Consider the following 27,809-nt stretch of genomic DNA (forward strand, 5'->3'; position numbering starts at 1 on the left):
GATGGGAGGCGTACCTTGGCTGGGAAGGAAGAGAGCGAGAGAAAGCTCTGCAGAACCAATGGTATAAGAAAAAACATCGAGATGGCAGGAGATGAAGGCAATGGAAGAGAGGAAAGTATGTTTAACAAGAACAACTGCCACCTGTGCTGCATGAGAGGGAAAAGAGGGAAGAAAAGGAGGAAAGGTAAAGCTTTAACAGTCACAGCGTACCCTAAATCAGCTCAGCACACTCCATGTTGTTATTCCTAGGCGTCACGGTTGAGGGATATGTGTTTATAATTTGTGTTATGACTTACTTGAAATTATGAGTGTGGAGAGTCAGTAGGACAGAAACAGATGCGTCTGTGTGATGCCCGAGGGAGCCATCAATACTGTCTGCCCCTAGCACAGTGTGTGCATGTGTGCATGCGTTTGCCTGTCCGTGCACATTTGTGCTTTCATGTCCTCATGTGCATGCGTGATGTATTTTGCTAGCGAGAACATGGGGAGGCCACTAATATCTGTTCCCAGAACATCCATTATGGGGTCTTCTAGTTTGTGATCATGCCCTTCAACCACTTAACTGTCCAGCTCTGCAGAAACATTCCACATGCATTTTATGGCCGTTCCTTGATTGTGAGTGTGCGAAGGTGCGGCACAAGGCCGAGGGCCCCTGGCTAAGCACTACTAGAGGCCTGTGGTGAGAGCAAGCAGAGGACATGAGAATGGGGCATGGTTGAGTGACACTATTATTTATGGCCTTGGAACACTGTTATTTACAACTGAGGAGGTAAGGAAAATGTCTATTTCCAACAAAAAAACACACTGTCTTCATTTGGGAAGCTTACTGCAAAGCCAGTTAAGATGGTAAATCTGTGCTTAATCGCTGAATGAGGGTTGAATATGTTTTTATGAGGTCCAAATTTTGGCGTACCCAACTGGCAGGATTAGCTCCATGCTAACCTGTAGCAGCTAACATAAAGCCACATGCCAGAAGCATTTATAATCCATTTCCTTCTGTACGCTTGCCCGGATTAAAGCCTTTATTTATCTTAATCGATAAGATATAATTTATCCATACCCACTGCAAATAAAACTTGCATGCATGTCTTGTTTGAAAATTCATGTCAAGTCCAATATTCCTCTTGAGCAGCTATATTAAACATTACAAGTTAATCCTGAGCGTCAGGCAAGAATGCTTAACTTTACATGCTAACCTTGAGCTGTGCTTCCCAAGGAAAATCCATGACAGCAGATGGTTCTCCCGAACTGGGCCAGGTTGTGTGTGTTTTCACTTCACTAATAAAATATACAACCCACTTACTCTGCTCACCCCTTCTCCCACACTAGTGCTCTGACCGGTGGAAGTGGGGGTTTGGGGTGGTCTAATTGAAAGAGTATGTATCAGTTTTACAGCAACAAGAGGGAAAATACGAGGGGACAAAAATCAACAAATCTGCCAAAACTAGCCAAATGTTTAGAGTGGGAGCAGGGACGAGGAGAGATGGCTGACTGCTCCCAGAGATGAGCTGGACCAGACGGCCACCGCTGCATTCCAGCCAGAGAGAGGGGGGGGGGGAAGAGAGAGAGAGAGAGAGAGAGAGAGAGAGAGAGGGGGGGGGACAGACAGAGACAGAGAGGAACCGAGAGAGAAACCAGGTGGCTGTCCGGTGTGTGTGTGTGTGTGTGTGTGTGTGTGTGTGTGTGTGTGTGTGTGTGTGTGTGTGTGAGAGAGAATGGAGACAATAGGATGAACTATCTCTCAAAACTAAGACTATCTTGTCAAGGCACAGACAATATCTAAAAGACACAAGGATGTAATTTAAATTTAATATATGATTTGATGGGCTCGTTCCAACATTCTGGATTATTTTTCCCTTTTGATTTGTGAGGATGAGAAGATTGATATTGATGTCATGGTTCAGGATAACAATGTTGATATATTCCTTGAAGAAACACAAGCTCTGGTTTTGACAGAGCGACCGTTGCTTTCTCACTTCCAGCTACATTGCATCGTTGTGTGAGGATCAGCTGGTGGATTCCTGTTAAAAACAGGATGGATAAAGAAACAAGGCCTAGTGGGGTGTCGCTTATAATTATGAGGTGTGTGGGCGAACTTTTGCATCAACGTGAGAAAAAACACAATGCACATCAGATTAGTCCAAGCCTCTGCCATCTCCAGAGCTGTCTGGTTAAAGGCCCACCTACACATCTTCAACCAATGAGGGGAGATCTGACCCTGAACCTCCAGGGATCCTTCCAATAGTAGAGCAGGGTTTTCCATTCTCTTAGAGCTTGTTTTCTGTCTTCATCGCCTCTTAGATGACTGACAGTGTTTCCCCAAGGCACAAGAAACCAGAGAGGGGGCTGTACTGTACCACACACAGGTAGGGCTGCCCGACCTCACAGTCAGACACTAGTACAGACACACACACACACACACACACACACACACACACACACACACACACACATACATACATACATACATACACACAGGTAGGGCTGCCCGACCTCACAGTCAGACACTAGTACAGACACACACACACACACACACACACACACACACACACACACACACACACACATACATACATACATACACACAGGTAGGGCTGCCCGACCTCACAGTCAGACACTAGTACAGACACACACACACACACACACAGGTAGGCCTGCCCGACCTCACAGTCAGACACTAGTACAGACGCACACACACACACACACACACACACACACACACACACACACATACATACATACATACACACAGGTAGGGCTGCCCGACCTCACAGTCAGACACTAGTACAGACACACACACACACACACAGGTAGGGCTGCCCGACCTCACAGTCAGACACTAGTACAGGCACACACACACACACACACACACAGGTAGGGCTGCCCGACCTCACAGTCAGACACTAGTACAGGCACACACACACACACACACACACACACACACACACACACACACACACACACACACACACACATACAGCAACTGGGTTGTTTAAAGCTTCCTGTCATCTGAGAGAAAGGTGAGGGTCACAAAATGAGTAACAATGCTCCAGTCATTCTACTGTAAGAACACACACACACACACACACACACACACACAAAAAGTGGGAGAAACATACACACATAGCAGCATGTTAAAATAAGAACACCACCCCCCCAAACACACACACAAACACAATGTAAGTGTTATTTTCAAATGGAGCGTGTTAATAATATCTCTCTTTCCATGCGTTTCTGTCCGAGGCTAGCTGTACTGGAGGAGCTACAGTAAAGCCTGTCCCCTAACCTGTCAGTAATGTAAACTGAAACTACCAGGAGGACACCTTCTGCCTTGCGTCATTTGAAATCGAGGTCCTCTGTATTGTCTTGTGTGTTCCAGCGTGTTTAAATAACCCTCTGTCAACCACAGTTCATCACAGGCTCGGGGACCGGAAGGCCACCACAATGCACTGCCTTTTTCTCTCTCCATCCTCATTCCATCATTCCTCCTCCCCTCCCTTTTTCTGGCTAATCAAAGAGAGGAGCCTCTCATCGGAGGAGAGAATGGCATCACCTCCGCCTTGGACTTGGACCTCTCTATCATTCGACTTCTCTCTCCCTCTATCATTCTCTATTTGGCTCCGTCGTGCCCTATACTCACTCCGGAGTGGGGCTAAATATTAAGTTCAAGGAGGTTATGCAAACACGTTGAAACAGCCATCCTTGGCCTAAGTATTACCCTGAACCCTTCAATTACCCGCCTTGCTTTCCTCTCTCCCCATTCCTCCTGCCTTTCCTGTCCTCCATACGGGTTCTCTCACTCCGGTCATCTAACTGCAGCCTGGAAATACAGCGCACACTCATGACGTGGGGCCAAGAAAGCCTTAAAATATCAGGGGCAGAGAGTACAACATAGTGGTGCACTATTCTACATTCACACACACACATATGTGCACCCAAAATACACAAGTGCACACAAACCGATGAAAGACGGGTCCAGAAAACAGTGGGAGCAAATACCCCTGGTGTATTTTCTCTGTGTTCCAAATGTAGGGCCTGGCGGTGGACCACAGCTGAACCACAGCCGACATGCGGTGGAATGGGAGGCCACCACACTCACTTCCCTTAAAGGAGCCATAGAGAGACACATAGACACACACCCACGGGCAATCATAGAATAACACACACACACACAAACACATATGTTCAGCAATTTCCTGGATAGCACTGTCATGACGATGGGAGTCCATGTTTAAAAAGCGGTTTGAGGTGAAGGGACAGTTCTGTATGGGCTGTTTCCCACAATGCTTTGCCAGACAATTACACAACCCAATTAATGTGGTTACTACAGCACAGTTAGGACTTGTACTCTGTGCACGTCGGGTGTGTGTGCACGTGCGCGTGAGGTTGGAGATGTGTGTAAGCTCCTTTGGCCTGTATTACTCTCAGAATTATAGCTTTCCTTGGAGCTCGGACCGTCGATTTCCCGTCAGTGTGTAAAGGACACACAAGGTCACACTAACATTCACCCCACACTCCATCAGCCAATCCCAGTTATTTCCAATCACAGCCGCATGAGCTCAAGTATTTTAAAAGCTGCATACCCAGTGAACTACAATACCCACAATGTCTAAAGTGTCTTTCCAGCGAAGAGCTCCATTTTTTTCACAGAATGAAAACTGTACGTAACCAAATGTGGGGAGGGATGACTTTTTTAGGTAAAAACTGGTAAAATGTATTATTCACAGTTTCTGCAGCATATATTACTTAACAATGTGCATATAAATATACATAAAATGTCAGTAACTGTCAATAATACACCCTTTGACAGGCTTAGATGTACACAATGGTGGAAGAATGAAGTACTACTGGCTTTAAATGACACTGTGAATCTAATGAAGGTCTGAAATTGTTCCCATTTAAGTGAAAGTGATGACGATTCCACAATGTTAAAATAAATTACAACTAAAAATCCTGCAATCTCTTAACTATTCTATTTGTATGTATTGTATGATTCTTTTTTGCTGATGCATTACTGCGGAGACAGCCTTTTCCTTTTGTCGCTGATTAACTATAGCTGTCAAATAAATGTAGTAGAGTCAAAAAGTGCAGTATTTCCCTTTGAAATGTAGTAGAGTCGAATAATTAGGAAACTAAGGAAGCATGAATTACCACCTGCGTGTTCACAGCTGCATACAAGTACATTACCACATAGATTGAGCACACACACACACACACACACACACACACACACACACACACACACACACACACACACACACACACACACACACACACATCTGCTAATAATTAGCAATCCTCCCATTCCTACCTTGGTTAATTTGGTTTCTTTTTAATGAAGGATGGTAAAATATAAGGAAGACAAAAAGTTCAAACTGCTGTGCTTTGTGTTGCAGCAGCAGGAACCACATGCTTTCTTTACAGTCGCCTACACAAACACACTCTGACCACATACTAACTCATACAGACTTCATTAGCACAGCCTTAAAGTGTGGAAGGGGGAAATACTGTATATTCAGAGCAAAATAAATTATGCAAGAGAGACAGAGACAGAGTTTCTCTCTCTCTCTCTCTCTCTCTCTCTCTCTCACACACACACACACACACACACAGAGGCAGATAGTGATAGATGTATTTTAACTACAACCTTCCATGAAGCACTGAGCATCGTATTCAAGCGACCACAGACAGAATGATCATTTTAGATTCCTCCTGTATGTAACCATAGTCAGGAAAAGGGCTGAGTGGAAGCCATTGTTAAGATAACTGTGATGTAATCTACCGAGGGAGCTAGCTGGGCCGTGCATGTGTGTGTGTGTGTTATCTATCTGGAAATCAGTGGCTCTTTCAGCAGCATCGGACTGCACACTACCACCGGTCTCTTTATTAAAAAGCAGACGTATGCTGGAATCCATGCACAGGTGTGTGGGAGGGCCACTGCACTTCTCAGTGTATGCTTTTATGCATGTTTGTGAGAAAGAGCAGACGAAAGATAATAAAGGAAAAAGGACACCGGTCTGCAGCTCCACTTGGGGCAGAAAGGTATCAGAGTGAGTGCTCTTTTTGCTGCTGATTACAAAGCCAACACTTCTGCTGTCTCATGCTTGCACGCTCGTGCACGTGCAGCTTCAATTTTCATACCCTCGTAAAAATGTATAAACACATGCGCTCAAATCTTCCACGAGCAAGAAGTGCTATAATGACAAGAGTGCAAGTTGTTTAAATGTGTCTGCTTCACACGGAACGCATTCACAACCACTATACTTTGCAAGTCCAGGTATGTCTCTATCGGGAGTTCACACCGACTGACGAACGAGCAAACGCAATGACACAACCGGCACAATGCACCAGAGGCACGATCTGTCTACACTGGCTTCAACATACAAATTACCCAGATTATAGAGCGGTGTCTGTGTGTGTGTGTGTGTGTGTGTGTCTGTGTGTGTGTGTGTGTGTGTGCGTGCGTACTTGTGTCAGTCTTTGTGTCTATGTGCTGATACGACTCACCGTGTCTTGTAATGCTGTTACCCAAGTTTATCTGCTAAACGTGCTCAGATGTGTGTGAGCTTCAAGAATGTGTGTATTCCTGTGTGTGACAGGGAAATCATGTTGAGGGTTTCTTTTAGTTTTTATCAGAAGGCCAGGTAGTAATCATGTTAGTCTTTGATCCCATGATCCTCACTGATCTATCTAAATATACAGCAGACCAGTCCAGACCTGGCAACAGCTCCTCTAATCAGCACCTCACCTAGCCCAGTGTGTGTGTGTGTGTGTGTGTGTGTGTGTGTGTGTGTGTGTGTGTGTGTGCTGTGATCAGGCAGTAAAGAGTACTACGATGGTGCTGTTGTGTGTGAAGACATGGATGTGAAACACTCACATAGAGAACTGTGAGTGAGGCTGAGTGAGATCATTTATTAACTGCGTTCCTAACGTACCTTCACTTTTGTCAGACACAAACAAATCTATAGACTTAAAATACATCCACCGATCTACTAAGTATCATTCTCATTCATTGTAAAAACATATCATAAATGTAAAATCTGACATAACTTAAGTACTGATATTAAGAATTTTGTGGTAATATCCAGAAGACAGCAGGAGTGTCTCTGTTGCCTGGACTAAAAATACTTTTGAGGGAGTACCTAAATTGGGCCGGTACTCACTAGTACTGAGTGTGCATGAGCACCCTTACATTATATTGCGTAACACCACCTCCTGGTGAATCCAGGTCACACCTGATTAAACATAAGCTAGCTTCATGCTGAGAGAACATTACTGAATATGCCTTTGTTAGTCCTTCTTATCATCCAACTGAATCTGTAAACTAAAGATATATGCAATGTAATATGAGTTGAACTTGATTTGTATCAACAACTACATCAAAACGTTCCTATTAATGAAATATGCATTTATGTACAAACTGTACCCATGTAAAGAAATGCATTCAAAAATACACTTGAAGTGAGATATAGTCCCAAATTATACATAAACATATGTCCAACAAAAACATATTCAATGATCTTGTCATGCAACATAATGTAATGCTAAATCTGATCATTATTATTATCTGAATCTGCCAACATACAGCAGAAAGAATTCAGGTGTTTTTTTATGTTTCCTGGACTTTGAGAAACATGCTGAGCTAACACAAGGATAAAGGATTAAAGAGAAGGTGGCAAAGTGTGAGAGACAAAGAGTCAAGAGAAAAAGGCTGATTTTACAGCTACATGGTGTGCTGATGGAACTCCAGAGGATCCAGAATAGACTGCTGGGACGAGCACAGACACACGTACAAACATTTTGACACAAGAAAATCGTTCTGTCACAGAACATCAACTTTCAAAGGAGGTGAAGAGCCTGTGAGGAACACGAGTTAGCAAAAAAATGTTTATTGCTCTTTTATCTGCAGTCATGCAGTCAGACATACCAGGAAGCTTCTTAGAAGTTTGGGGAAACACTGGCACGAAACCCACGCTGACTGACATGTTGAGATGTCTACAGTGTGGTGTGCGTGCAGATACATGTGGGCTTGTGTGTGTGTGGATTTAGTGTTGATGCTGCATGTGTACTGCATTTGTACGTGCCTGTATGCATGCGAATGCATTTATGTTTAACACGGGCAAGCTCCCAATGTGACAAATATCAGGACGCTGATGTCAGGAAACTGTCACTCTGAATCTGACAAACAAGCCCTGCCAGGAGGAAGATCTAAACAACGTGCTGCTATTGCTTTATTACTCCGTGTTTGCCTTAGGTGTCACGTTACTGAAGTCTTCAACACCATAAAAGCCTTCTCTATGGTTCAGCGCTGTGTTTGTGTGTTTGCTCTGGCAGAGGCTCCCCTATGACTGGTTATATTGGACATGCTCAAACAAAGCCAAACACACAACAGGAGCAGCAAGCAATTAGGGCCTGCCATAGTGCATAACTCCGCTCCCAACACCCTCCGCTTCCCCCAAGACATCCACCAGTCCCTTTCTCCTCTACCCCACACTTCAAGGGCCGTGCTTCCCATGAGCCTTCCATCCACAACGCACACACTAACAGATCAGTCTCAGCAACATGCGCCCTCTGCACTGGCATCCGCAGCAATAACACTGTTTGTGTACGTGGCATCTTCAGGATTAATGCTAACCTCAGTGGGCAGAGCATCGCTGACTGGCACGGGAATGCCTGTAATGCTAGCAGGCAACCTAATCCACTGGATTAATACATATTACCATGGTTTAGCAAAGAGCCGGGTGGGCCTTGTGTCTCCATTTCTTCCTGTCATTGGGATACATTTGTCACGATTCACATCATCACCATACACCTACTTTCTTGCTTTTCTTCTTTTTTTTGGACATTCTTGCTATTGTTTTATGCAGTTAAAAACATGCAATTTATATGTTTGATATTGGTTCTTGAGACACTCCTGCACGGGGGATGATGAAGACATCGGAGCGAGGCCAGGCACAGTGAGTGATGGACATCCAGTTTGAATCAGATCGTCTGGAGCCGGAGTAGAGGGTGATATCTCACTGCCTGTGGCTTGGACAGCAGACACGGTGAAGATCTGTTTCAAATTTAAGTAAGAAAAACTGGTAAACTCAATCTGGGTCAACCTTTTTCTCCCTCTGCTCCCCCCTGAAACCCCTTTCCTTCTCTCTCTTTGTCTTCCTGTCTCTCTCTTGCTGTATTTGGGTGTCTCTTTGGCCTTTTGTCACTAAACACCTCATAAGAGAGACGTCTCTTTCTGCAAAAAAGTGATGGAGGACAGGATGGAGCGATGGAGCAGGGTTGCAGTCGTAGAGAGAGTGTTGGCCAGGTTGAATGTGTGTGTGTGTGCTGGAGGTATGTCTGTACCAGTTGTGTACTAATAAAGCTAATGATTACCATCTGGCTAGCAAACAGATTCCTGAATTCCTGTTATTTCGCATCCCTAAGTTAACAGGCCATTATTCCAGTCCTGCCCGTGTGCCACTTTCTGAAAACCAGAGCATTACTTTAAGCTTAAGACCCAGTTGGAATGCAGAAAATGCAAAATGTACACATATTATACTTTAGCTCTACAGCAAGATCCATCTACATATGGTAATATAGTGTGATCCAAATGGGGTGTGAATCTTTGGCTTCACTTCGATCCGATTAACGATACAGTAGTTGGCGATTCGATTCAAGGACATTTTTTTGTTGTTGTAACGATTCGATTCGATTCTGTAAACCACGATTCAATTCAGTAACTTGTAACCAAAATTCTATATCCATGAAATAAACATGCAATAATGTGAGTGAGACTATCTGTATTCTTCTGAAATGTGAAAAAATAAACAGACCACAGAATTACTTATTTAACATATTTATTCTATAAAAAAGAACTGCATAATATTTTATGCTGAATACAAAAATGTAATGCTCAGTTATTTATTTATTTTTTTTAAAGATTATTTTTTATGGCTGGAGTGCCATGCAAGCCTTTTTATTTTGTATTGTTTTTTAAGCAGAGAGAGACAGTGTGGAAAGGGGAGATAGAGGGGGAAGACATGCGCGTAAGAGATTGCTGGGCCGGGAGTCGAGCCACTGATCTCCGCGCCGAGGCTGAGCCTCCGTACATGGGGCGGCTGCCCTATCCACCGCGCCACCGACCGCCCCATGCTCAGCTATTTTTAACATTTTTCAATAGACTACATGCTGGCAGGGGAGAGAGTGTCTTAAACGTATTAAAACATTAATCATAAGTAAGAATAAAGATTCATCCGATTAAATGCATTTATATCGATTATTGGTGAAGCCAAAACGATTCATTCTATTTATTTATTTTAGATCGATTTAGTTGAATCGGTAGGACTGACAATCGATTCATCGCTTAATCGAATGAATCGTTACGCCTCTAATATATATATATATGAGTAATTTTATTTAAAAATAATTTGTCCATTTACAATAACAATTCCTGTTTCCTTCTTTACATATTTCCCACTGTCATCTCCTCAGGCAGCAGGCTTTGTGAGATATATATTTATGTACATACATGTATGTATAAGAACTATGAACTGTGACACAATACAGTGTTGCCTACGCACAGCAATGTTTATGCAAGCATAAGTGCACGCATGATTATTTGCCCCCAAATGCACAGCGATTTGTGAGGATGACAGGGGACTGCATACCTTGGTATGTTTGTCCTGTGTGTGTAAACCTTTTGTAGTGGCCAGCGTAGCTCTCCTGTTACACATACACATGTTCTTTATGGGCTGGCTAATGGAGCTGAGCTCTTCCTGCCTCTGTGATGTGGTTTACTGTTGTTTGATGTGCTGAGGAATCCTGCATAGGAGAGCACCTCGAGCCGATCTTATCACATAAAAGCCCTCGCAATGGAAGAAGACACTCAGCTCTGTTTTTTTTAACTTAATAGAGATGTGTCCGTGTGTGTGTGTGTTTGTGTGTGTGTGTGTGTGTGTGTGTGTGTGTGTGTGTGTGTGTGTGAGTATGTGACCACGTGTGCAACGTTTCTCTAATTCAATCGAGGGTGTAACCCAAGGCCAAACACACACATTTGATTTCAGTAAATGCTGAACCCAGAGACCTGTGGCTTGAGTGGACCAGAGACATGTCAGATATGTCAGTGCACGTTACTGTGAGTGTGTGTGTGTGTGTGTGTGTGTGTGTGTGTGTGTGTGTGTGTGTGTGTGTGTGTGTGTGTGTGTGTGTGTGTGTGTGTGTGTGTGTGTGTGTGTGTGTGTGTGTGTGTGTGTGTGTGTGTGTGTGTGTGTGTGTGTGTGTGTGACAGGGAGTGAAAGCAACGGAAAATAAAACAGTGATTTGACTTTTCTTTTTAGATTTTCCATTGATATCATCTAATGTGTGACAACTGTCTGTGCCGCATGTCAAAGAGCAGGCTAACAGCAGCACATTAGACTACCATCAAACTACTGTGAGTGGACCTATACAGTATATTTGAAGTTATGCATGTTTTTCATTGTTCGGGTGTTTTTGTAATGCATGGTCAAAGGTTTTCAACATAGTAAATATCTGTATAAGAATGGACAGAAAACACAAAAAAACATGAATCATAATACTCTCAAAATATGTTTTTGTGTGTCAAAAGTGTCAAAAAGGATATTTTTTTGTCACGCTTATTGTGATCTTCATTTCTATTTGTAACTCAAATGAAAGAACCAAAATATTTGATTCATGGTTTGGTTTTTAGACCTCCATCAGGTAAAACTCTTTTACCCAATGAAGGTCTGCAAACATAGGGTTCTCTCACAGTCACAGTTTTTAATGTAACGCACCTGTTTATCAGACTTCCAGGTGTGAGAGAACGTTGTTATATGTGGACATCACGTAACCAGTGACAAAGCTGTAGGCTACACCTTAGCCCAGTTTTTGCATAACATTGAATATGTAATAAATATATTAATTTGATGATAATGAGGGGGAAAGTTAAGGAGCTTTTTGATATTAAAGACAGTATTAGAAAAATATTCTTGATGGATATCAGAGAGCTACCACTGAAAGAGTAAGCTGTAGTGGTTCCTGGATTGCATGTATGACGTCTGTGTTCCAGGTTGACTGAATTGTGTGGAAAAGCATGTTTTTTGTTGCAGAATGCATCAATGGGTGAAACGGGTGTAAACACAGACGGAAATTAAAGGAACGACATGATCACAAGCTCTGTAACAGTAATGTCAACCTCGTTCTTTTCTCCAAGCGCCTTCCACTTTATAATAATTTAAAAGAACTGGGTTTTGTTACAGTGACGTCAGAGTAGCCATACTGTGTTGTTACGGCTTTGAATATGTAAAATGACATGACATGACTTATTCCTCAGCTCGAGCTTGACCGAAATTACTCCAGACATAAATACCTCATATCGAGAAATTCATGAACAGCCATATTCTCAATCGCACACACACACACACACACACACACTGTGTGTAGTCTGTGTTTCATCTACCGGCTGAAGCTTGTGCCTTTGTCTTGGTTGCCCTCCCTCTGTCTCTGCAGGATTCCTGTGTTGTTTGTTTAGCGGTGACCGGTCCTGTCTCTGTCCGCCCACATGAAGGCCTTCTGTGTCTCATCGATGCAAGCTTTTAAAGATGAAGGACTACACAGATTCAACCGTGGTTGCCGTCTTGAGTTGTTGAACTTTGGGTTTAAGTTCGGTGTGTTTCTTACCTTCTTTTTTCAGTGGGGTTTGTTTTGCTTTTTCTTGGACATCAACTCTGATATCGTAAAAATGAGACAAAAGTTTTACTGCAGAGTTGTGAAACTTAAATGTGACTGTGACGCTTGTGAACGGTAATTGCTTTCCACAAACAAATACGAAAAATGTTTCATTTTTATAAGATTTGAAATCCTAGCGGTGGGCTTAACTGCAGTGAACCCTACTTTCTCTCCTGGTTTTATTTTTGGATTTCTTCAAACTTTCTTTCCACCCTTCTCCTTTCATTTCCTCGTCTTCCCCTCGCCTCTCACTTCTTCTTCTCCCCTCTCCTTCCCAGTCCTAAACTCTGGATCCCTACCAGACCCCGAGAAAACAGTCATGTTTCCAATATGTCTCTATTTAGCGGAGACCAAATGAACGAGAGCAGGGCCAAGACAAGAGCAGGAAAAATCATCACATCGCCACTGGCATAATCTGCTTATCTTTCACTGCTAATAGCTCCATGCTCTTCACATCAGTGCTTATATGCACGCACACACACACACACACACACACACACACACACACACACACACACACACACACACACACACACACACACACAAAGCTATTTGTTTTTCTTTGCACACAAACACATTCAATGTGCATTGGTGAGGATACACATGCTCATCCAAACTTGCTTGGGCCGGTTTCTGCCACTGCCGAGAAGCACATAATGATAATTACAGTTTGGGTCTACATCCCTGAATTAACCAGATCAGACACACACACACACAATCACACGAACACACACACACACAGGCAACTCAGACGTGCCAGGGGCTGCTGTAGTGTATGCTGACTGGTGTGCAGTGTTGGAGCAGCACAGTGCTGGGAAGTGGTCCGTTCTACTATTGTTTTCTATTAAAACCTCCTGGGAACCATCTCGGCGAGTCTGAGAGATGTGCGGAACCGATAAAACTCCAGTCGAAACAATAAAGAGTCAGAAAGAAGGAGCCCTCGTGAGGGCTTTCTGTAACTCCCTCTGGTTGAAGAAAACTAGGTGAGAATGCGTCAAAGTAAAACTGCAGAGACTCACAGAGAGCTCTCAACATTCTGCCGTTTTTAATTGATCAGTAAAATGTGGAAAACAGAGGGGGAGAAACACACAGACGGAGAGACATACTTCTACCCAGATAAAGACAGACAGACGTAACCAGAGAAGCCACAGAGGAGAAAAACAGGAGCCGGAGCTCAGGTGTGTGTGTGTGTGTGTGTGTGTGTGTGTGTGTGTGTGTGTGTGTGTGTGTGTGTGTGTGTGTGTGTGTGTGTGTGTGTGTGTGTGCCAACCACAGAGGCTTGAAGGTGTTTACAGTGTGTGAATATGTGCCAGTAAGCCCCATTGACTCACTTGTGTGGGTATACCAACATTTCATGTGCCCATAATGGTAAACCATGAGGGCATTTCACTAGGCCACCGTTTTAATGGCTGTTTTACAACGCAGCACATCCTACAACATATTCCATACAGCTGCACTACAACGCATCCCTCATTCTTCCTGAAACATGCCAATGATGCAAACTCTGTTTTGGCTGACAGTTTGTGCTCCTTCTATGTTGCCATGAATCCATCCATGAATCTATCCGTCCGCATGTCTGTCTAGCTGTCTAAATTCAACAATATCTATCTTTCCACATTAACAACACCTCCTCCCTTAACTTCCCCGTCCTCATTCCTCCGGTAACCCTGAGGGCAGGGCCGTCATTAAGGAGGCCGTCACTGATCACCTCTGGGTCCTCTGTCCTGGTCTGCCTCTTTACGGCCGCAGGGCCTACCTAATCAACTGCCCACTCAAGCACACACTTAAATGCACCGACGCACACGCACGCACACACACACACACACACACACACACACACACACACACACACACAAAAGACTTCCAATCAATTAGTCTTGAGATTTATACAACCGGGTAAACTTGGGGGTGTTAGTCTCCCTAAGGCCAATCAGATTGGTCTTTCCTGAGACTTCTACATCAGCCGAATGACACTAATTAGCTGTGTGTGTGTGTGTGTGGGTGCAAGTATGTGCATGTGTGTTTGCGACTGACACTAATTAGCAGAGCTAGTGCACCTACTTCCTCAGGACCATTTCCTGTGATAGTAATTATTAGGTATGTGTGATAAATTCCAGGCCTTCTTCCACCCGTCCAGAGATAGAACAAGAGAGGAACGGTTCTCAGAGGAACTCCAGGAGGTCAGGTTTAAAAGTAAGAAGAGACTATGAAACTGAAGGTGAAGAGCAGTTTTCACATGTGATACCTCCTTGACGTGGCGGCCTCCCAACCCGATCTTCCTCTTTAGTTGTCAATCACTACGTTCTCTTTGTTTTCGTGTGTCACAATCAGCCCATCTTCACTATGTCAGTCTTCTGGTGAAGAGACAAGAAGTTCTTTCTGTCTCTGGAAAGACTCTTCCATCTCTGTCTATCAGTTTAAGTAAACACACACATACAGTACACACACTTTCCTTTCAATTCCACCGATGCTCGCTTTACATCAACATATCTTTCAGTTCAACATCAACTTCACGAGACAGCTCCAGCCTTCCAGTCGTTGGTACGTTGACTTTAGGAGACAATGCCACTTTACCCGGCCACTCCACGGCTCACAAACCCTCTCTGCTATGACAGACAGCAGGCAGCAGACTGTGTACATCTGTGTGCCTGTTTTACAAGACTCAAGCTAGGGTTTACATACTGTACGGGACATAAAACCTCCGATTCATATGTACTGGCTGGGTTCATGTTTGCCAAAAATACTATGCGGATAAAAGCACCAATAAAATATTAATAAGTAGTGATAGAAAAATAACCATAATTGAGGCTAGAACAGCCAAACCCTGCAAGACGTGAAATTAAGACATGATGTTTGCAGGGTTCAGTCCAAGGGAATAATATGGTCTGGGGAAAAATGGGTCAGAAAAGTAACATTTATGGCTTTAACCTCCGGTTGCATTCGCTGAACAGCCCGAAGTCCAATTTAAGCTTTAATCAATTTAAACTGACTGACCAGCGAACTCTGGACTCTCCAGCCTTGACGCTCATGGTACGGGACCCAGCTCCACGTCTGGCATTACCTTACTGTACCGAACAAGGACTTAGAAGCAGGGATTTCCGTGTGATGAAGCCCTCCATTGACAAAAGCTTAAAAGAGGAGGAGGAGTAGTAGGGTGGAGCATGCCTAGGCCCTGACATAATAACACACCTACAGGCCCGACAGCCGACACACATGTCGAAGGTAAACACGCGTGTCAGAGGGCACGGGAGCATAGACAGACATGATGAATGGCCCGAAGTTCCCACGAGGCAACACACATACAAACGTGCTTGCGGAGAGCGAGAGAGGTGATGTGTGGTCAGCCCCTCCTCATCACGGCAACACAGAGAATCCCATTCACGCGCTGCACCCCCCCTTATGTCTCATCATTACTTATCACAACAATGGCCCAGCAACACCACACCTGTCTTCACAATGTGCCAGGATAAATGTCGTTTCAAAACAACGCTGCTTGCTGCTTGAATGTATGATATATGAATACATTTTTGGGGGCTTTAATTTGTTTCGGTGAGTGTACACATGCTTTACATGTGTGCATATCTGGTTTGTTAGTGTGTGTGTGTGTGTGTGTGTGTGTGTGTGTGTGTGTGTGTCCAGGCCCCTCAGAGAGATCACAGAGCCGGGACATGACCTTACCAGTACAGCTGGTCTCTCCGTCTGTTCAGTCAGTGTAACCATGGCAATGAGGCTGTGCAGACAGGATGTCTACATTAGGGATTTGAGAAGTCATAACGTTGCTACTGGTCTAAGCTTCATTATGCCACGGATTACTGTAACTAGCAAATAAGCAGACACATGAACACACTTATCAGCTAGAATGTCAAGGTCAGAGGTTAGGGGCTATTACATTTAGAAGCATTTGGCTACGTGTGTTGATGTTGTGCTTTTAGTGGGATGGTAGAAAAGATCTCCATCCACAGAGTCCACACATTGTAAACATGTGTGTAAAACTCTAATGAAAGAAAGTGTGAAAATGTGAAACCGTTTTTTTCAATGAACTTCTGTGCAAGACAATGGCATGAGTGTGTACTTGATAGAGCTCTTGTTTTTATGTTACACATGTGGAATGAGGGCTCTTTGTGTATGTGGCATTTTTGTCCAACATAAGGTTTGGTAAAGTAGAGAAATATAGCATAACAAAAGAAGACGAAGCAACATACTCATTTAATATCATGATGTCTTCCAAAAATATATTTCCATTGCCTCTTTGTACATCTTTCTCTATGTCTGTAACTCAGCCTAGCATGAACACAGTTTTGGCTACAAAAACATTTTTATTTTCAGTTTCCTGCACTTCCATTTAGGTTTTCCTAAAAACTAAAATGTGAATTAACAGGTGGATGTGATACAGGTGTTTCCTGACACAGAGTATGTTGTGTTTCGTCATTCTTCTCCCTATCTCAAGCTCTACCTCATTTCTACTCAATCTTTTCCCTGTTCTTTCTTCCACCACTTTCTCCATCATTCTCTTCCTCCCTTCTCTATCCATCAGTCACTCCCTCATTCTATCATCCTCTTTTCTCCACCATCATATCCTCCCTAACATTCTGCTACGACTTCTCTCTTTCCCTCCGTTTACTGCCATTCAGAGTCCTTCTACTAATGTTTGCACGATTTCCCCCAGCATCTCTCAAACTGTGTCCTCTTCTCTACCTCTAAAAAATTCCACTTTGTCAACTCTGCATCTCGGCATCTTCATGTGCCTCCTTCAAGGCTGCCGCTACCTTTTTCTTTGCTCTGTCATCATTTTCCATCGCCAAAATGTAAACAGAGATAATGTCAGCTAGATTGTGAGCGTCTACAGGAGGATCAGGTTGAGTAAAGCCACTGTGATGTTGCTGCACGTAGTGTTTTCCCATTCAGTCTATGGAAACATCTCAATGATTAGCTATTCAAAATGTCCAAACACATCATTTCTCTATTGTGCACCTACACCCCGTGACCCAAGACACATATAATGACTAGCTCTTCTGGAGGCCATCTGTGCGTGTGTGCGTGTGTGTGTGCGTGTGTGTGTGTGTGTGTACTGTACAGTATGGTGGAAACTCAATCTGGTGTGGGGTGATAGAGCAGACGTGCACCGCTCCTTATACATCAAGCATTCAGCTCTATATCTGAAAAAGCAAATATGAAAATGCACTCTCTGTCCTTCTCTCTATATATCCCTCTATCTCTCTCTCTCTCTCTCACTCACACACACACACACACACACACACACACACACACAAGCTAGTTAATACAAGCTAGGAAACCCGGCATGCAATAAGAGGATATTGAAAATGATTTTTTCCCCTCTTGCCTCTTTCATTAACAGTGTTGAAAAGCCAAGAGTCTGCTCTCTCTCTCTCTCTCTCTCTCTCTCTCTCTCTCTCTCTCTCTCTCTCTCTCTCATACACATCGGCACATTCAAAAACACACACAGAGAGCTTTCCAGTTCACTGGGGAACGTGCATCACATGGTTTGCTTCAGCTGGTCTTCTTGACAAATGCCACATTACAGCAGTGAGAAGGAGAAACTTGGCATGTAATCAAACTTCTCTCATGATTTCTAAGATTTGAAATACTTCAGTTTGCGTAGCCCCTCCATTCCATCCTCCCTCCCTCCCTCCCTCCCTCCCTCCCTCCCTCATTCTCTCATTTTCTTCTTGCTTTCACTCCGACTCCCTCTCTCTCCCTCTGTCTCGTTACCTCTCTTTCTCTGCCTTATCTTTCCTGTTTAGTTTCCCTGTGCTAACGTGGACCAGAGCTGTGCTGTGGGAACATGGCCCCCTTTGAAAGCAGAAAGCCAACGTTTGTGTAAGTATGTGCATGTCTGCAGACGTGAGTGATTATATGGGAGTTCCACTGAAGTTGTGTGTACGTTCTGCATGCGTATCTTTGTGGCTTGTTCAGATGTAAGTCAGTCTCACGAAGCTTCGTCCCTCGCAATTCAACAGTCCTTTAATCCTCATCACCAGTGACCCCAAACCCCAGCCTCTGACCTCTTCATACACAGACACATACAGGTTCAAAGCCACAAGAGACCACACACACACACACATCCGTGCCCCCTGTGCCCCCTCCATTAGCTCTTACCAGTGTAGACTTGCATTCAGTCAAGAGCTCCAACACAAAGGCAAAGAATCCCACCTACTTTGTTGCTGTTTGTGTCAACCAACCATCACACCAGCCTTCTAGCTTAGACTCCTTTATAATGGCAATGTAATGATAGTTTAAGCAGAGTGCCAATAAAGTACAAAAGTATCATTCACATGCCAGGTGCGTGAGTGTTTTTCTAATTGCACGTACACAGCTAGAAGCACGGATCGTGTCGGTATCATATGTAATACATTTCCTCTGCTAAACATCCCTGGTTGTGCTTGGATGCTGGAAATTGAAACAGACAGGAAGATGGTTTGTATCACAAATGTGTGTGTGTGTGTGTGTGTGTGCAGATAAACAGCGAGGGCACCCTCTCCCTCGCTCTCATATACACATACTGTAGGCAGACACAGGCGCGTACACGCATTCCTGCAGAGTTAGTGTGATCAGAGGGGCTCGTGAGGCGTAATGGATTTTAAAAAGTTGTGTTTTCAATACATATGTGCCAGCCTTCTCTTTTGTACTGTAGTGAGCAGGCTGACATTAAAGGGATTTCTCTGTGGCACATGACAACCAGATATGTGGCCCCATGCTCCTTCAATCAGAGAGCTCAAAGCAAACACACATGTAGCCGCTCCACTGACAGATCACTGAAATGCACTCACACATTCACACACACCCACTGACACAAACTCACACATGGGAATACAGGCCGCTGCTGCTAACTCTCTTTTGTTTTCCTCCATCTCTAACTGTATGTGTCTGTCACACACATACAAATGAAAGAAGAAGAAGAAAAAAAGCAGCCAAACATACATTTTTTTCTGGCCTGCTGTCTCAGGCTGCAACACCTGTCCTCAATAACTAAAGACAGCGGCCGACCCTGCTTCAAAACACACCTCAGCACTGATGTCTTTATCACACTCATGCACAGACGCGCCGGTGAACAGGTGAACATATGAACGTGTCTGACGCAGTGTTCCACACAGGTTTCTGCTGCAGCAGCAGAGCTGCTGTGAAGAAAAATGTTCCTGATGCGATCTGTGCCAATGTTAATAAAAGGACATGGATCATGTACTTTTATGGAATGGGTGTGCAGTTATGACCACAAACACTTGTTGGTTGATTATCTTACTGCAGATACCTGCAACCTTTGCTGCTCTGTGTTACACATTATGCTTTTTCATTTAATGCAAATATAGCTTAACCTCCTAAGACCTGAGCTCTTTTTTTTGTTTTTGCTATTTGGGCTTATTGGGACCTGATAAGTATAAACCAAGCATCATCTTTTGACATAATGTAGTTTATTTAAGTGTCCAAGAATGTGGACATCGGGCCCGTTAACCAGAATAAAGTATTATGGTATTTGGTGTCTTAAGAGCCTAATTCATTCAAATTACTGCAAAAGCCAAATTACAGTATTCTTAATGATTGGAGAAACGCATAGCCATTAATGTACAAGATAAAGGTGGTTACAGAGTATGTGATTGTTATTATGTGGGGACTGTAAGAATTTAAAACGAAGAAAGAAGAGGAATAGGTCCATAGGGTAGATTTAGGTAGCTGGATATATTAGATATACATACTGTGCAGGTACAAAGCTGACTATAAAGACAGATGGAGAAGTGTGAGACTAACTTCATCTCCAGAATCTCCTCCAGCTGTTTGCGTCTCTCCTGGCGAAGACTATTAAGGTGTCCGTCTCTCTCGTGCAGCGACTGCTGGGTGGATGACAGATGCAGCTTGGTGGTGTCCAGCTCCTGGCGTGTCTTCTCTAAAGCCCCCATCAGCTCCTCCAACTAGTCAAGGCGAGACAAACACGCGCTGATTTAAGCCGTATCAAAACATACCAGGACACTCGCCCGCGGGGCTCCGTGTTCATTAAATCACATAACATGTTCCATTAAGTTTATTACACACCATAAATTGTGTCGTTTCAGTCTCACACACATACACATGGATGTGGTAAAGTAATCAGGTACACTGAAGTTTCATTTCTCTACATGGGGGTGTACTGGAATGCCAGAATGAGGTGAAATGAATTTTAAACATAAAAACAAATGGCCTGTGGACATCTAGGAGCAGGTGAAATGATGATGTTCAAAGGTAAGCTGAATGATATGTCCACTGACCCTTGGACAAGGAGCGAGGCTTCCCTCCGCTCTCCCACCTTTCTCCACTTATACGATCTCACTCTCAAGTGTAGGGCAGGTGAGAATAAAGCTCAACCCCTTCAATTACAGCCCACCCCTCTGCACACGAATGCCCTCCAGCCATGCACACCCAACCTGCATGTCTGACAGACAGGATGTGACCTCAGGGCGTCATTATCCTAAGACAGGAAGTGGGTAATTGTCTAACAACAGGTACTTTACAATAGGATGCAGTGCTAGGAAGGCTGGTTTTGGAAGATGTAAAAAAGAACGCCACTAGAATTGAAATTCATCTCTGTTCTGATGATTTACAGATTTGTGATATGAGTCAAACAATAAATCCTGAAGTGTTGGATCTGAAATGAACAAAGGGGGAAAGTGAAGGAGAGGCACAGAAAAGAAAGCGAGAGAGGGAGTATGAGGGGGAAGCACTCCATGGGGTAGGACACGAAAAAAAGGACTGGGCCTCTTTATGAAGGGGCCAAATCGTTCACACATTTTCAGGACACTCTCCATCTCCACTGGCTCTCTAGGTGTGTTTCACAGATGTCAGAGAATGTGCTCACTGACTGCTCATGAATATCACATATGGAGTGAGAGAAGAAAGGCTGAAAGCAACGCAAGTGGGGAATATAGATTTTTGGGAGGGTGGGAAACTTTCAGTCATGACTTTCTACACAGCATTGTTGTGAAAAATATATATGTGCACTCCCATATCCCTGCCAACAACATGCTTATATATCAACAAGACATCCCCCCATCCAGAATCACACCGTGATTAATGTTTGATGTCTTTTTCGGGCTTAAAGGAATCTTAAGTCTGCCTTTTTTTTATCTTGAAAGCCAAGGGTCACACACAGACACAAATCCATTTACACCCACCACATGTCTATCAAGCCTCATGCGCCAACTGTCTACCCCCCAGCCCCCCACTAGTCCACCACCCAGAATAGCCCTCACTTCACAATCACATCATTAATAAGGAATACAATGCATTTTAGTGAAATTAGGGACCTAATCAGCTTAGCGGTGAACCTGTGCGTGCTAATTTAGCTCAACTTCAAGGCAAAGCCCCCCAGCCAGGCTAAGACTCACTAAGACTGGCCCAAAGCCCCTTTAGGTGCTAAGCTGATTGGGGGCTCAGAGGTAAGGGCCAAATCCCTCTTGTCCATTTGCGTCGGTGTTGCTGGTTCAGAGGCCTAGTTCAAACGCCACAGAGGGGAAGAGAGGGAGAGAGACAGCAACCGAAACGGAGGGAAAGGGAGAGAGTGTGGAGATAATTGGGTGAGACGACTTAAGAAGGCAGATGGGAAAAAGCGAGGCTCCGAACAATGGATGGAAAGCAGAAACGATGGCAGGAGAAAGACAAGAGACAGAGAAGCAGAGCCGGAGTGAGAGACTTAGAGAGCGGGGGTGTGAAGAAAAGTGACCCGGGGCATTAACCATGGTCCATTTCAGCAGGTCAGGCTGATGGAAGACTTGTTTCAGCGCATTACACATCATGAGACTGATTACTCTGGGACGGAGGGGAGAAGAAAGCAAGGAAAGAGGGATGTGAGTGGGCTGGGGGGATGTGAGAATGTGAGTCTGGCAGGGCTCTCTGAAATGGTGCCAGGGTCAGGTGATGCTTCAGAAGAAGCTGTCCCTCTCTGTTCCCCCAACATCCCCTTTCCACACACCATGTTTCCCTGGAGTCTGAGGCCAGAGCAGCAGCTGACTGACGGCTGTGTAACTGTGTGTTAACGGCACGGTGACTCCGCTGTCTCCTCATGCCGTGACGTCAGGCCGGCTCAGAGTTCAGTGTGTTGGCGGCGCTTACTGGAACGGTGAGCATCAAGTGCAGTCACCAGTATGAGTGCATGCTGGTTCATTGTATTGTGTGTAGGGTCTGGAGTGAAAGCAAGTTGGGTCAACGTGTGTTGCAGTTTTTTTGCCAATGCTTACACACTAAAAGTGAATGCTTAGACAAAGCATTTTTTTTTTTTAAACATTCCTTAAACAAAGGCACCAAAAATACAAACACGTTGTCTGCTTTTCACTTTTTCTGGCATCCACACACACGCTAACATCACAAGAGCCTCCTGCAATCATTGTGAAAACCCGTCCATTCAAAATGAAAAACACAACTGAAGTTGGCAATGAACACACCCACATAAACACACATGAAAACACTAACACACACATGGGACACCAATCAGTCGAAGCCTTTTCACTACTCCTACCCTATTGTGGGAACGTTGCAAACATGGAGGTAGTGAGAGGAGGGGGGGAGGGACACAGAAGGGAACCAGCGATGACATCGTGATGTGGACGAGGTGATGTGTTCACAGAGAGCAGGATCCACCGTCCTTCATTATACCAGTTCAACGAGTTTACAGTAACATATTAATTACTGACCTGTAATTCTACTTTTCTTTGTTTTTAAGAATAAAAATACTAATGTAAAAGTTCAAATAAAATAAGTTGTGCTGTATTTTTTTCAGAGCCTTTCGTGTTCTTTGGAATGTGAGTATGTACTGTACAGCAGTGTTTAAAGTACATCAGTATGTCGTTCGTGCTTTGACAGATTCATTCAATGGTGCGTGTGTCTAGCATTTTGTTGCAAAAAAAAGCCATTTTGAAAAAGGATTGTGAGGATTGATTGCAAGTTTTCATTTTGACATATGTGAGATGTTTATCTCCAAGTGTTGTGTGTTTTGGCTTGCGTGTACAGTTTTGGAACAATGAGGCAAATTCCAAAATAAGTGTGTAAGCAATCGAGAGAAAAAAACTGTAACGTATCATGAGTTCGGTGGATTTCCCTAATTCTGGCTGCACAGGAGTACATTTAGTTCAAAGCTGAATTATCCACTTCTTCACAGACATAGAAAAGTCTCAGACCTTTCTGTGAATCAGAAGATTGTTTGATAAACAGTATCCATGCTGACTGTAAGTCAAGCATGTAAAGTCCAAAAATTGCAAAAGAAAAAAAAAAAGGAGGGAAAACAACCACAGTTGGCTCTCACAGACTTTTCTAAAACTGAGTTTGACCTCTTACTTCCCTGCTCCGTCCACCAATCTCCTCTCTTCATCTCGAAAGTTCTCCTCTTCCACATCTTTGAATGTGTGTGTGCATATCTATGTGTTTGAAGCAATGCAGCCACCATTCTGCCTCTAAAAGTTAGTTCTTGTTATAACCGCCGATCGCTCTCGTATTACATGTGGCACTCATCAGTAATGCAAGGTCATTCTCATTCAAATGCACACTCACACCAGGAGGAAACACATTCCCTTGCCCTGTTTCTCTTTCCCACCACAGACACAGCTACGCCCTCACACACACACACACACACACACACACACGCATGCATTTCAAATGCACACACATACACTCTTGTGGACCCGGTTCAAGATGTAGACTGACCAGCTGGCAGTCAGACAGACAGATAGATAGCAAGACAGGCAGAGTAAAAGGGCAGCCTGTACTCCATCAAGGCTACAGGTCCACAGATTTGTTAATAAATTCTAATTACATGCACATCAACTCACAATGTGTTAAACACATGCTCACATTTGGAAGCATGCGGCAGCAAACTGAACGGGAGACAGGAAAAGAGAGGAGGACGCTGGGAGTTTTAGTCTCGGTTTTAAATTCCTATCTGTTCGAGATGGAGAAAATAAACGGCAGCATGTTTAGAGAATAAAAATGGAATTAAGAAGACAAGAAAAGAGCAGACAGAAAGATCCACTTTGTATTAATAATCATTTTCATTATTCAATAATGCCTGCAGTTACACTCTTAGCCACATGGGTGTGCAATGCAGTTCCTCACTTTTTTTTCAGTGGACCTTCTTCAGTGGCATTCAGTTTCCAAGGCAGCCTGGCTGCATTTACACATGTATGAATATGTATGTATGTATACGGGCATGCTAGTCTACATCCTTCCATCAATGTGTGAAACATCAGGTCAACCTGTCTCTGGGCCTGAACACGGGCAGTCTCCTCTTGTGCCCAGAGAGCCTCCCTATGTGCGGAGGTGTTCATGCTCTCCCTCAGTGCCCTCTCCAACTCCCTGATCCGCTCCACCGTCTCCCGCATGGCATCCTGGGAAGTTGAAAGAGGAAGCTGAGGGGGGAAAGGAGTTCAGAGGAGGCGGACAGGAGACAGGGTTGGAAGCAAAGTAGCAAAAGCCGGAGAGAGAGTGTTTTCTTTGAGTTTACTTTGTTTTGAAAAGCCATCATCAACACCGGAGTAACACTATATTGGCAAAAGATATTTTGAGAAAAAGGTGTGTTTGTTTATCCGTTTGCTAAAAGGAAACCAGTCCATGTAAAATAGAGACTACTTGAGGAAGTCAAAAGGCCGTGGTGAGAGAAGAACACGATTTCGCTCAGAAGAAGGAGACATAGCCAAGACAGAAGAGAGTGCTGAGTGATGAGAGAGAGAGTGTGTAAGTGCTGTGACCTTCGCTGACCTCCATATGAGTGTGCGCATGTGTGAGTGTGGGTGAGTAGAGTAGACCGTACACCGTTTGTGTGTGGCCTGACACCTATGGTGAGTGGAGGAAAAGGATCCCTCTCCACACTGGGTGATGGAACTGTGAAAGAAAACACTAGACAGAAATAATAAACCCCCGATTCTCTCTCTCTCGCCTTTTTCTTAAAAACTCTCCTGAATAGTTGACTCGCATTCAAGTTCACACGTTCACACTTTGTGTGAGTGACAGCGGTTACCTGCCATCAAAACAAAACAGCAGCGGGTGTTTTCAGGTTTAGAGTAAACACCGGTAGCTTCGACGCCACACGTTTGATAACACACTTCATAAAAAGTATGGATTAAATTGATGCAACAAGTCGCATGCAGGTGTGCCGGAGCAACAGACATTGTTGGAAGCAATGAGGGTGCTTTGGAAATTCTCTCTAGACAGCTACGAAAAAAAAGGGAATAAAAGAGAAAATTCCCGAGCTGAAATGTTTCCACAAGCCAAGCTGCAAGCTCTTCATCTCAGGAAGGGCATCCAAGCCAGTGAGAGGCTTCAGGATGCTTAGAAACAATGGCAGCTTTGCAGGTAATAGCTGGTATATGGAGCGCTACATTAATGTGCATGTCTCTAACATTATTACTGACAGCACTCTAAATGGGAAGATTTATTCTATTGCATAACAGGAGTTGTAGGTTAAACAGTGCTGCACACATGGTGAATCTATTCTGGCAGCAAAAGAACAAGATGGTAAACGCATGTAAAACCGAAAGTTCAGTGAAAATCATTTCACTTAAGAGTGCCAGGAACATGGAGGATGAATCTGAAGGGCCTATTAACGGCCTCTTCTAAATATCCATTTTGAATGGCACCTGTGTCATAAATAGATAGTGGTCAAGCCAGCTCTTCAAATGCAATAGTCATTATCAAACAGCTTGGCTCCTTCTTGAAAAAGACTATTTGTGACTATAAAAGGCTAATCATTGGACTGATTCAGTGATAACGACTAAAAACTCCAGCGATGGGATTATCCCCGAGTGCCATGAAAATAGTGCCGAGCCAGCCAATTCACAAGCGGATACTTGTGGCTCGTCACGTCAGCACGACACAGCTGGAGCTGAGCGACAAACACCCCGCACACACACACACACTCACACACACTTACACACACACACACACACACACACACACACACACACACACACACACACACACGCGTACAGAGGCAGGCTGTGTGCGTCAGCAGGCTAAAGCTGTAATTGGATGTGACAGACGGGCAGTAATTCGATGCACCAGAATCAACAAGTACTGGTCTGACCCCTCCTAACAGACAGAAACACACACATGCACACGCACACTCACTCTCATACACACACCCCACTGAGATAGGGCTGCCACCGCTGGACCCATGAGTGAAACCTGACCAGAACGCTGTGTCTGCCTGTGTGTGTGTGTGTGTGTGTGTGTGTGTGTGTGTGTGTGTGTGTGTGTGTGTGTGTGTGTGTGTGTGTGTCTGTGTGTGTGTGTGTGTGTGTGTCGGTTCATATCTGTATGTTATGTGATGTTTATTAGCAACAAGAGGATAATGTTGGCTTTGAATAATAGAAAGAATGAAGAAGAAAAAAGGGCAAGAGAGATAGAGCGAGAGGGGAGAAATGGAAAGATAATTGCCTCTGCAGCACCAATCATCACCTAATGCCCTTGGGAAGGATCATTATGGAGTCTGGCCCTTTCTGGTTTGATGGAGGGATTATAATCACTAAAATAAATGGGCAGAGAGTGAGAGAATGCACATTTCCAGCAGCTGTGTACCTATAATTCCCAGCTTCACACACACACAGGCACAAAAACCACACAGACATCTGTCTCCGTCAGAAAAGTTAAGTGTGCAGCATCAACCTCTATGTGTCCTATTTCATGATTTCAAAAATGTTAAGCATGTGTGCACGGCCAGTAGATTCATATACAGTTTCAGTCAAATGACTGTGGGAACGAAAGTCCCGTCATGTTTCTTTCTTCTTAAACCGCCCTGATTCTCTAGAAGGCTGTGTCTCTGAATAGAGGAGTGGGGGAGGGTTGAGTGTCCCTGATGCTTCTCCCTTCCAGATAAAAGAGAAATAAAAGGCCAGTGTGAAGGCTCAGAGTGAACGTTTCCGATGTGTGTTTTCTCTGTATTTGTGAAGTGCAGCGTGGCACGATGGAGACGATGGAGTGGGGAGATGCTATCGCTCCGTCCCACATAAACTCCCCTCGATGGATGGATGGGGGGGGGGGGCTGTTTGTTTGTGTTTACCTTCGGAGCGTGCTGTGTTCCTGATGGATCCGGAGATAAATGGGCAGAGAGATCAGGGGAAAGAGAGCGAGAT

At 44.1% G+C, this 27,809-nt stretch overlaps 1 protein-coding gene across 1 annotated transcript in view; it reads right to left on the reverse strand.

The window, feature by feature from the left end:
• Window positions 1-27,809, reverse strand: part of LOC311016637 (ERC protein 2-like) — a 147,562-nt gene that overhangs the window by 49,080 nt on the left and 70,673 nt on the right. The window contains exons 16-17 of the mRNA XM_084014475.1: window positions 24,936-25,088; window positions 20,470-20,630 (exon numbers count right to left, since the gene is read on the reverse strand). Of these exons, the coding sequence (XP_083870601.1) occupies window positions 20,470-20,630; window positions 24,936-25,088 (314 nt within the window). The remainder of the gene's footprint in view (window positions 1-20,469; window positions 20,631-24,935; window positions 25,089-27,809) is intronic.

This window comes from Eutrigla gurnardus (assembly GCF_963514095.1).
Source record: "Eutrigla gurnardus genome assembly, chromosome: 8".
NCBI lineage: Eukaryota > Metazoa > Chordata > Actinopteri > Perciformes > Triglidae > Eutrigla > Eutrigla gurnardus.